The sequence below is a fragment of the Equus przewalskii genome, chromosome 23 (genome assembly GCF_037783145.1).
Source record: "Equus przewalskii isolate Varuska chromosome 23, EquPr2, whole genome shotgun sequence".
Taxonomy (NCBI): Eukaryota; Metazoa; Chordata; class Mammalia; order Perissodactyla; family Equidae; genus Equus; species Equus przewalskii.
This window is the reverse complement of record NC_091853.1, coordinates 3213251-3225475: the sequence shown is the minus strand read 5'-3', so window position 1 is coordinate 3225475 and position 12225 is coordinate 3213251. Positions and strand designations below refer to the sequence as shown.

Below are 12225 nucleotides of genomic sequence, written 5' to 3'. Positions count from 1 at the left end.
AAAAACTAGAATGACTTACGACTAGGATATACAACTATATACTGGGGCTTTGGGGAGGGGAAAAAAAAGAGGATGATTGGCAACAGATGTTAGCTCAGGCCAATCTTCCTCACCAAAAAGCATACAAAAAAAAAAAGATACTACCTTGTATTTTTCTATGTCGTGCCATGTGCGTACATCTTGGTTCCCAGGAGCTCCTCTTATGGCAGGAACTGTGATTTCTATTTCTCCGTATCCCCCATCTAGTACCCCAACTTCAAACACCTCTACCTTGCTTCTTCCTCCAGCAATGAAGTTCCCCACGCTACCAAGTTATTTCTAGCACCAGTGGCTTTGCTCTTGTTCCCTCTGACTGGAATGCTCTTCCCAATTTTCTGCACTTGGTCAACTCCTACTCAGCCCTCAAGACTCAACTTAGAAGTCATCTCTGACAGGAAGCTCCCCGGACCCCCAGGCTGGATAGGACATCTCTCTCCTCTGCCCGTGCAAGCTCAAACCAACCCTTGTTCTGCACTCACCTGTCAGCTGCTTGCCCCCCTCCTAAACCCGAGTTCTTGGAGAAGTGGCAGGGTGACACGTTCATCTTTGTATCCCCAGAGCCAGGCAGGCAGTAGGGCCTCAATGCATGTCTGCTGGGCCTGACTAAAGAGCTAGTGTGTGGCATCCGGTGAATTGTTACCGATTGATCATGGAAGATCCAGCAGGGGAAAGAGTTGTGGCTGCTACTCCGAGACCAGGAGGGAGGCCGTGACATGGTCCAAGCAGGTTCAAAAGGAAGGGCTGGGGACATGTGATGATGCAAACGCTTAGCTTCTTGGCTGGAGAGAATGTCCAGCTCCAATATCCAGAACATCTCAGTGCTGCCAGCACGGGGGCCCGGGGGCCCTGACACTATCCATTAAGGATGGGCTCTGATGGCATCTCAGGAAGGTCTCTCACAGAGATAAGGGCCCTGCGTGTCCACCTCACCTCTCCTAGGCAGCCACTTGGGCTTGCAATTGCAGTGGCTGGAGCCCCTTCCCGCAGAATAGGATTTGACCCATGTAAGTATGCCGCCTGGGCTCAGCAGTCATTTTCCACAGTTTCCAGGACACAGGTATTCAGGAAGCCCAGAAGGAAAAAGATGGGGAGCTCACTGTCCCAAAGACCAGGGTGTGAGGGCAGCGTGCTCTCTGGTCTGGCTCAGGAAGATCCACTCAGGAAAGGAGCTACTGCAGGGCCCTGGAGCAGTAATGTTGACAGTGGCGGCCAAGCCTTAGCCCTATGTCAGCAGCATCATTCTATCCTCTTTTGCACAGAGATAAAAATGTCTACGTAACACCCTGAAGGCCAAACATGAGGTGGATAATGCTTTTGTGATAAAACTGATAATCCTGCTTCTTAAGGCTTAGGCTGACTACTCTCCAGATGAGAAAAAATCGCAAGTGGTTGGCTTTACAAAGGTCCACTCACACCTGAACCCCCAGGCAGCCTCGGTGACTCTCTCAGCATCTTGGTTTTCTCCCTTACAATACAGCAGGAGCAGTCAGAGACCGTCTCCTTCCACCTGGAGCTTGGGGATGTTCAGATTCTAGTGGGTTGAGTAGGGGTGGTCAAGCTGGCCCTGCAAACCTAAACCAATTACTGAAGGAAGGCAGAGCTGCCTTCGAATTTCTCTGGAACCAAAATGCCTTCTCTTGAGGCCCCGATAAGATTACCGGGCTGCTGAGCCGCCAGCGTTCAGATTTCCCACGGCACTAAGCTCGCCAGGCTCTGGCTCCCCTTGCTTCGCGGAGCACGCTGTGGATCAGGCTCTGAAACCTGACTCCCTCCCAGGAATGCACACTCGCCCCTCCTGAGATAGGGCCTGGGCCCTTCCTGTCTAACTACCCGAAATTCCCCTGTCACTGCAGTCCAGCGAAGGGAAAGTGTCTGCTAAGTGGACCCAGGGTTAATTCAAGGGTCCCACAGAGTGCCTGGGGGCCAGACAGGAATGTGGGGGCACCTGGGCATGCCCACAAGTCCACTGAGCCAACCTCCAGCTTCCAGAGGCCATGTCATTCCTAATTACAACCTGTAAGCTCCAGCCAGCAGCCAACACATGGCGCAGTGAAAGGGTGGGTCCAAACACAGGAAAGGCTGTTGCTGAAATTGTGGGAGAAAATATTTAATGAAGTAAAAAGATATCAGTGAAAAAGTAGGTTACAAAACAAACACATCATATATACCACTATGTACACACACACTCACTCTCTAGTTGTCAGTAATGCTGAGAGTCTGTTACAGGGAAAAGACGTGATAGCCCAATAATTTCTAAGTAACATTTACAACACAAGATCTAGTATGTAATAAATGTTTAATAAATACTGAATAAATGGACAAATGACAAAGACTATCTGGACTACACATGGTTGTGGAAGATAAATTTTCGTGTGTCTACTATTTAGTGGAACAAATGAAGGATCTAGTCCATGAAAATTAAACGTTTTGCAAACACTCTCAGGCTATTTGGTAGTGGCAACAATTTACATTTAAGCAACTAAGAATATTAATTTCATTTCGATGTCCTAAGTGTCCAGCTCTTTCTTTACTATTCACTTCTCTCTTCAGGGTTCCCATCCACAGTAACTTCACCTATTATCTCTTCTAGAGAAGAACCATATTTGCATAACAAATCTGTTTTTCTCATGGAGTACTGGACATTTCTGCCTGGAATATTCAAAACCAACATATCTTGCTTTAAAAAAGAAATCTGATCTTTCCCCCATCTTCAATCACTTACTCATTCAACAAGCATTTACTGAGTGCCATCAGACCTAAATATATAAGATATGGCCCCTGCCCTCAGGAGCCTTCCAGGGAGAGCCAGGTAGGCGGACAGCTACAGTTCTGGCTGGTGCTTGAATTCGCTTTAACTAGTCACTCTGAGAGTGTTACAGAGTCTGAGGGCATCTGGGACGGCTGCCTGACGTGGAGACATGTGAGCTGCAGATTGGAGGGGAAGGAGTTCCCTATTTCTGTTAACTCACTTATCCAGCAAACTTTTCCTGAGAAATTACATGATTATATTCCAGGCACTGTGCGAATCTCTGGAGACCAGAAGACCAGTGAGACAGTCCCTGCCTACAAAAGGCTTACAGAAAAGCCACGTAAGAGCTGCACAGTCATTCTCCTTGGCATCTTGGAGACCTCCCCTCTTCTGGGCACCCTGGTGAACTCAACCACAGAAGTCATTTCTGATTTCTCCTACAATACATGGTCTTTACTCCTCCATCGCTTTTTTTTTTTTTTATCGTTTCTATTCTTACTTTCTTGAAGTCTCAATACGCCTAGACTCTCAGAGAAGCCCCGTAGCCTGGTTCCCTTGCTCAATCCACACACTGGCATTTCTGCCATATCATCCCTGCTACACGGTGGCCACCATCTTACTCAACACCTCTCGGAGTTTCCTCCTGTCCATGGAGCAGAATCCAGGGCCACGCACTCTCTGGCCTTTGAGGGCTGCAGCTGGCCTCTGCCTGAATTAGGAAAATGCACCGCTTCGGGACACAGCTAGGCAAGGAGCGACTTAGTTTGAGGAAAAAGTAAGCCTTTCCTCCAGACACCTTGGATTTCACCTCCCACTCATCCATTGGCCAGTGTTCACTCTACTCGGAGGCCCTGTGGTTTTTACCTCCCTACTTTCATTTTTCCCCTCACTGCTTCCCTACCTTCCTCTCCAGCCAACTGGCCTACTTTCCTGGACGTGGCATGTTCTCCCTGCACCCATTCCTCCTGCCTTCTCCGCCTCACCACCCACCTCCCTTTCCAGGCTTCTTTCGAGTTTCATCTTGAAATACTGAAACACTCTAGAACTTTCCATCTGTGGCAGTCATTCACTTCACATTTACATATTTGAAAATTACATATAGGACAGGATATAGCCAGTCTCATTACCCTACTGGATTGTGAGCTTTTCAAAGGCATCTTTATCTTATCCCCTTTGTCCCAGAGGGCTTGATGCGGGCTGAAGAATGATAGATATCCTTGATAACGGTGACAGTGACTTAAGAAAAGATTTCCCGAAGACTTCCAACAGGTAAGTGGGTTCCAGAGAAAGAATGCTGAGTAAGCCTCTTTGGTCTGGTTTGCATTCCTAATACTGGGAACTAATATAACTCAGTTTCTCCCCAAATATAGAGGTTCCTTCATGTCTCAAAAGTGGGTTTCACTTCTCAAAAGAGGGTTTTACTCTCAGATTTTTCAGGAGTTCCCAAATGCCATGCCTGCTATCATGTCCCGGCAAGACAGCTCTCCCTCCTGGCTAAGCCGCCACGCCCAGCCCGGGTCTCCTCCTCGCCTCCGCCACCAGCGCTCGCTGTTGGAGGGCTCTTCCCAGGCTTCTGACAAGCAGACGTCAAAAGCAGTCCCTCCAACCAGCAAATCCACGCCCTGGGCCCACGCAGGGACGGCCACGCTTCCGCCACGCTTCCGCCGGCTCAGCGATTCCCTCCCAGTCCCCACCCTGGGAGAACCCCAATCCGTTCCTGCACCCCTCGGCAGGTCGCCTGCGGGGGCGGGTGGGGGGGGCTCTCTTTTTCAGCCACACAGGAAGTTGCTCAGGTAACAGTTTCAGGGCCTCTGCCACACACTGTTCCTTCCTCAACTGAGGGAGACGAAAGGGCCTCTGTGGAAGGAGTCCCCCCATGACTTTGCAGAACAAAGTTCAAACTTGCATTTGGTCCTCAAGCAGCAACCTGATTTTAAGCCTAAATCTTGCTTTGCTCTTATCTCCAATCCATTTCCGCAAGAGATCAGACAGGTCCTAAATCCTGCTGCACCTCGGGCCGAGGGCCTGAGGCGCCCTGCACTCTCCAGAGCAGGGAGCCTCTTCGAAAGCGGCTTCTTTGGGAGCCTCACCCAGCCCCACAAGCTGGGCGTCCCGACTGGCCCCCCTGCCCTGAGCCACAGCCAGCCAGAGTCCGGCCGCCTGGTGCGTATCGTCTTGAGCAGACGTGCGAACACCACCTGCCGAGCTTTGCCCTGGTGCCTCCCTCCCCGCCCAGCCTAACGTGCCCGAGCGTCTACCGGGGTCCACCTCAGGCTCGGGTGGCCCTGCCTCTCTGAAGGTGACTCCGTTCCTTGAAAACAGCTGGTGGAGCTGGACGCCGGAACCAGGATGCCTGCTCAGGACAGGCCTATGCCCCGCGGGAAAGTCACAGCTTCGCGGGTGGAGCAGCGAGGCCACTCAGAAGAGCCCCCCGGGCTGCAGCGGAGAGCCTGCGGCCCGGAAGACGTGGAGAGCTGATGAATCCTGAGTGCCGTGGCCACAGCCTCGAGGGGAGCGGTGATCCCTCTGAATACCGTGGGAATCACCTTAGAAGCTACGCGACGTTTGTACCTTCTCCTTTCATCTTTTCAAAAGCCCCGGTCCTGCTAAGACTGACTTTGGAGTAAATGTCAGGTCTCAGATCACGGGGGGAAACCCGCGAAAGCCTGAAGACGCGGAGAAGACGGGGAGGAGGAGACGCACCCGGCCACCCCTCCGGGCGGCCGCCTCCTGGACCCGCTGCGGCTGCGGCTGCGGCTGCGACGGCACCAGGAGAGTCCCGGGCAGAGAGGGTGGGCCTCACCCCGGGGCACCCACAGATGTGGCCGGCACAGCCAACACGCCCGGCCTCAGAGGGCAGGGGCGCGCAGGGCAGTCTCGAGCTTCTTCGGAAAGAGCGCCATCTGAGCGCCCACGAGGGGAGCTTTTCGGAAAGTTCTGAAAAAGACGTGACAGGCAGAAGAGGGACCCGAGAGGCGGCTGAGGCCGGGGCTCTAACGGGCACTCTTGGGTGGAAAAGGGAAGCCCGCGGACGGGCCGAGAGGCGCCTGGGGCCAGCCGTTTCTCTTTCCGTACCCGCCTCCGCGGGCAGGCGCTTCTGCCCTCCGGGGAGCCAGTGCGCACACGCCGGCCCGCGTGCAGAGCTGCCTGCGCCTCGCCCGCCCCCCGGAGCATTGCAGTCCCTAACCAAAATACCTGGGCCCCAGAAAGGGCCTCCCTGTCGCTCTGAGCTCTCTCCCCGCCGGCCACCGGGCTCCTGGGGGGACCAGGCGACCTCGGGAGGCGGCCGGCCCGCGCGGCAGGCGCGCGCCCTCCCCGCCGCGCCGCGCCGTCCTACCTCCATGGCTCCAGGTGCCGGCGCCGCGGGCCCGTCTGCGCTCCGCTCCCCGCCGGCCGGTCCGCGCGGCGGGCGCAGGGCGAGTGGGCGGCGTGACTGCCCCGGCGCGGGCCCTGCGCGGGGGGGCGGGGGGAGGAAGAGGGAGGAGGGAGCGGCGAGGGAGGCCCGCGATCGGGTTTAAATTTAGACACAAATCTAAACAGATACTGTCCCCTCCCAGGGCAGGACTCCGGCGAGGGAGCCACGACTCCATTAATCTGCCCAAACATGGGGATGCGACCGCCGCCTGGCCCCTCTTTCTCGCGAAGTTTCTCCAGGACCCCGGTCTTGGCCACGGTTTCGTCCATCTCAACCTCTCCCTCCTTTGGTGTGCCTTCTTTCTTTTGCCTGCCCCAAAAGTTAGAGTTGTTCTTCCATTCTTTTATTTCCGCTATCTTCTGTTTCCTTCTTTTATGCACATCCTTACTGCGTTCTTTCCTCCTCCTCTTTTTAAAATTGCATTCATGTCCTACCTGGCTTTCCCGGCGTTCTGGGGTGGAGAGTGAGGGGACCCTCCCTGGTTGACGTGCCTGTTCTCTTCCGGCCCCAGGAGAGGAGCCATTTAGACCGAGCCTTCGCGCTCAGTGTGGAACCCACAGGACCACCTTACCCTTTGTCATCTCTGTTCCTCTCCACCTTCCGGTCACATTTTCAGGAAACCACTATCATCTATCCATCTCTCCTCCGTGTGTCAGGAGGAAGAAGAGAAAAGCAAGGAATCCAAGCAAAGTTGTCCAAGCTCCCTATAGCAGTAAATCTTTGCCTGCATTGGACTGATGGATTTGATGTTGTGGGAATTTCAGCTCCCACAAGCTGCTTGCTAACGGGCCTTTTCTCTGTTCCTATCAGACTGAGTAAAAGGCAAGATCCGGAACATCCCATTCCCATTAGGCCCAGCATAGCAGCCCTCCCCTGGGGCTATCTCAGCCGTCTGTGCCGCAGAGGCTGAAGAAGACAGGGCGGCATGCAAGGGATGTGGGAACTGGAATCTGGAGCAGCTTCTCTCTCAGCTACCAGTTTGCATGCTGACCACCTGCCCTAGGTGCCCCTCTGGATGCCTCCCCCTAGGGCGGAGAAGAGGAGGGGAAATGCCTTTGGAGACGTAGAAGTGGAAGGGGATTGGCTGGCACGGATGCCTCTGTGTCCTTCTGCAGCATTCTTGTGCCCCCCCGCTCCGTCCCCGGGCCGGACCCAGCTCACCCCAGGAGAGGGAGAGCCATCTCAGAGGGGGGCAGTAGGCGTGCGATGGTGAGCAGGGTGAAGGGGGATATATGGAGAAACTGGGAAAGGAAACAAGCTGAGAGCTTGCTCACGTTACGAAGAACCGCCTGATTCTGCTCCTCATCCCAGCACCACCCATGGACTTCCAGGCACTTACGTTGCTGCTTTGGGTACCAGCCTTAGAAACATGGCCTCCTTCCTGTCATGGAACCTTCTAAAGCCTGACTTTCTAAAACACTAACAGCCCTAATGCCAAAGTGGTTTCTAGTTCCTTTAAATCAGTTGAGCCTAGGGGCAAGACTCTTGATTTCAGAAACAGGTTGAGAGTTCAACTCTGAGAGTTCCAGCTCTGCTACTTTCTAGCTGTGTTTCCTTAGACAAGTCACTTAGTGTCTCTGATCCTCATTTTCCTCACTTATGCGGTTTAGTAGGCATTCTGAAGAGAGTAGCTATTTTTATAATGCTTCTCTTCGTGTACAAGCTCAAATGAATAGGGATCCAATTTGTCTTTTATTTCAGGCTGGGCATTCTGGGGCCCAGTGAAAGTCACCCCCACCCCCTCAACCCCCGGCCAGGAATCCCTGGTGAGCCCCCTTCCATGCCAGCCACACCGCTACAGAGGTGAGGGCACTAGGGCAGAACTGGCAGCAGGAAAGGCAGTTTCCTGGGACCGTGCAACGCGCACTCGGGCTTGTGATTTTTTCCCTTTCTTCTTTTTAAAGCTGTGGGCTCCACTGAGTTGCTGATGGGAGCGGAGTCTCTCAGCCTGTCTTCTAACTCTGACTCATGGGGCCTTTTCCTCTCTGCCTCCACCTAGTCCTCCATTCTGCTCAGAACGGGGTGGCCCCAGCACAGGTTTACGGCTTCACAAACAGGAGGGCGGAAGTGCCTACCCAGAGGAAACCGTTAGGCCCCGAGAGCGTCACAGTCACCCAAGGTGCCCTGCAGCCGTGCCCCACGCCCTGCTCAGGCCTTCCCTCGGCCAGGAGACCCCATGAGCCACAGTGCAAACACGCTCGGCCCCTGTCAGACTGGGATGCTGCTCCAGAGCTCTGGGGGCCACAGGCAGAGACCGTCAGTGGAGGAAGGAGTGGAAAATGGGAACCGTGGGCAGGGGCCCAGAGCTCACTTTCAGTAGCCGTGACTAGGTGAGGGGGCTGTCCCCCTTATCTCCCCGCCTGCCCCTCCAGAAGGCCCCCAGAAGCCGGAATGGAAATAACCTAGCTGGTAAACACCCTGTTTTCGCTGGGCTGCTTGGGCTTGCTGCTCTGTGTGCCGGGAGGAGCTGACAACCCAGGCGGAAGAGAAAGTGGCTCTGAGGGGGTGGTTTCCTTCCCTCTCTGGGGGGCTGGTCGGCTCACAAGGGCCCACTTCCTTTACTCTCCCCCGGGCCCCACTTCACACACCCTGGTAGTCTGAACCAGCCAAGCAGTAAACAGAGGCCAGTGCAGAATGAAGAAGAAGGAACAGCAGAGACGCAGCCCCCTCAGGGGAGACGAGGGCGTGGGAGCCTGTGTTCCCGGGGACAGCCCCAGGCACATGGCAGGACTTCAAAAAGTATTTGGTGAATGAATGCGTGGATGAATGAATGAATGATGCAAATTAGTAGGATCTTTGCCTTTAAATTAAAGGCAGAGCCTTTTTCCATGGATGGGTTTCCAATGGCAGAAATGATCGGGGGAGGGGGGGAGAAAAAATCATGAAGGCAGCATAAGGTAAGCAGTGACTTAACTAGTTTTGAGCAGAACTTCAAAGAGCTCTGGTCAGTCAGCTCTCAGTAAGTGACCACACTGTGCTGCTGCTGATCATCTTTTTTTTTTTCTTTTTTTGCTGAGGAAGATTAGCCCTGAGCTAACATTCATGTGAGCCTTCCTCCACTTTATATGTGGGTCACCACGACAGCATGACTGACGAGTGGTATGGGTCCACAGCTGGGATCTGAACCTGCAAACCCGGGCTGCCAAAGCAAAGTGTGCCAAATTTAACCACTAGGCCACAGGGCTGGTCCCCAACATCCATTTTAAAAATTAAGAGCAAGAAGCAAATATTCTTTCATGACTATAAATACTAACTTTAAAATGTAGATACTTCAGCTCTAACTCCTGGGAATGCCCCCAAAACAAAACAACCCCTTCTGCCACAAGTGACTGTCACTGAAGAAGAGAGTGAATACACTGAAATGAAAGTTCCAAGGCTTCAGCACTTTTGTGTGTTCCAGGAATGGCGATCGAGCGATTCCCAGGGGAAGATGGCAGCTGTCTGTAACACGTGAAAGGCAAACGGAGGAGGAAGGCGGCGGGGTAGGAATGCCGCCACAGAGAGCACGTTGCAGTGCAGGGGGCAGCCAGCAGGGGTTGGGGACCTCATCAGGAAGGCTTTTGACTGGCCTGTGGGGATCAGGAGGTTGGCTACATAGGGACGTTGCGTGAATAAGTCGATCTGCTGAGGCTGCCGGGAGCCAGGTTTCTTACTGAAGGGGAAGGAAGGGACCGTGCAGAGCGGGGGACTATGGTGCTGGACTGGAATGGGAGGTGTTGGTGCGAGCTCATGGTTTTCAGTCTATAGATAGTTAGATGTGGCTCTAAAGTGTGACAGACGCTGAGAGGGCCTGGGAGCAGTGACACCCCTGGAGCAATCAGTGCACACAGAGCCTAGATGTTTGCTTCCAGGTACCGTTCTCCACTACAAGAAGCAGGGCTCCTTGGAGAAAACGGCTGATGACAGGTAAAGAACAAGACAGGCCTGGAACAAACATCTTGTTGTGCCAGGAAATATGGAAGTGGCCAGTGTGTGCCGGGGAGATGTTAAGAGGACACGGAAGCCAGTCTGCAGGGCTCCCACTGGCAGTATTGGGATAATATAAAGATCAAAATAAATAATGATAGCAATGAAGTTTAACCTTGAAATAAAGTAGGAGTTAAGACTGATGTAAACAAATAAGTGAATAATAAGTGGGAAGAGAAAGCTTTTACAGCACAATACCGTGAACAAATGTAAGAAAAAAATTAGAGGAAAATTGCAATGTGACAACCATCATAGTGATAATAATTTCAGCTAAGAAACACTAATGGATTTTAAATCTATGAGTAAAAATGGGATGAGGAATGGGATTTTACACAATTTCAAAGTATCTCCCTACAAATTACTCATTAATTACAAAAGAGGGAAAAGTAACTACAGAGAATAAACCTAACAGAAGCCATATTAATCAAGTGATCAAAGTAAACACCACCAGCGATGGGACAAAGTGACGTCACATGCTACCCGATGGGGTGCATTGCGAGGAACACACCATCACTCTGTGATATTCCGGCCAAAACTACATAACCTGAATCTAATCGTGAGGAAACACTGGACAAGCCAGATAGGAAGTCATTCTTCAAAGTGACTGGTCTGTAATCTCCAAAAGTGTCAATGTCCAGGAAGGTCAAAGGAAAAGCTGAAGAAGGGTTCCAGGTTAAAGGAGACTAGAGCAACGTGACAACAGGGTTCAACGTGTGGTTCTGGGTTGGCCCCTTTGACTATAAACTATATCAAAGGAATTATTATAGATACATATACCAAATCATCGCAATGTACACTTTAAGTATCTTACAATTTTATTTGTCAGTTATACCTCAATAAAGCTGAAAAACAGAAATTATTAGGATAATTGACAAAACTGTAAGGAATCCTGGGTGAAGAATATATGGGAGTTCTTTGTACCAATGTTACAACTTTTCTCAAAGTTTAAAATTATTTCAAACTAAAAACTTAAGAAAAGAGATGGCGGGGGTAAGAATTAAGCCTTCTCATTTCTTTGACTCCGGCTGTCTCCCTGTCCAGTGCCTTTATCACCTGTCCCTGCCCACTGCCCGCCCCCAGAGACCCGCAGGATGGGCCAGGGGCCGGTGGACATCAGCGATGGAGAGAGACAGCAGGCGGAGACAGAGAGAGACAGCATGGTCTTCAGGAATGATAGAGAATGGAGACATGAAGGGGAAGATTATTCACGTTTTTCTTTGTACAAATATCTTTGTGTTGTTTCAGTGGTTGCAGTAAACACATGTATTTTTTTTATTTTGGAGGAGAGATTTAATGTAAAAAAGAGAAGAAAACGAAAGAACTGAACCGGACTGAGGGAAGGCTGGACATGCTGCTGGAGACTGCCTCAGCTCAAGCGCACTGAAGAAGGGCTGGGTGTCCACAGCTGAGAGACGGGCCAAGCAGGGATTTCCTGGGGTAGGGCAGGGGAAGCCCCACTGGGACACTGGCCTAGTCACCAATGCCGAAGAACAGTGTTGATGAGACACCAAAGGATGACAGTCTCAAGGCCCCACAGACTCTGGGCTTTTCCTTCCGAGGCACGTCCCAGCTTCAGGAAGGAAATTAGGCAGACCTACAAGGAAACTCAAACCTCTCAACCCTAAAGTGTATCACACAGAGCATGTGAGCACCAACCTCCACTCTGGCTGTAAATTACGGTGACCCATGGAGCTTTGAAAAAAATATCTATGCCTGGGCCCCACCCGAGGACAAGAGAGCAGAGCTTGGTGTCAGTGTTTTTTTATGCTTCAGTAAAGAGGTAAATTCTGAATAGTCTAAGCCAATTGTGGAAATACCATTCTTCTTGCCAGAAATTGGCTTAGAGAGAAATAAGTGAGGAAATTTTGGTCAATGACATAAAAGGGGAAATCTTTATCCTTCTGGATAAAGAAATACATAGGAAGAGATGCTCTAAATATGGGGTATTGTCCTACCTGATGTGATGCCTGGAATTGCAGCAACCATTTTGCTATCATGAGGCAAAGCTGGGAAGAGCTAGAATGTAAGCTCCATGACATTTCTTTTTTTGTCAGTG

General features: G+C 51.8%; 1 protein-coding gene across 2 annotated transcripts in view; it reads right to left on the bottom strand.

Moving 5' to 3' along the window:
• The window catches only part of RCSD1 (RCSD domain containing 1), a 60625-nt gene extending 53997 nt beyond the window's left edge, over positions 1-6628 (bottom strand). Inside the window, exon 1 of one of the 2 annotated variants that reach the window (XM_070591490.1) lies at positions 6126-6628. In XM_070591490.1, the coding sequence (XP_070447591.1) occupies positions 6126-6131 (6 nt within the window). In that variant the 5' untranslated portion in view covers positions 6132-6628. The remainder of the gene's footprint in view (positions 1-6125) is intronic. The other variant, XM_070591491.1, reaches the window with a different exon arrangement.
• Positions 6629-12225: the final 5597 nt, after the last annotated feature.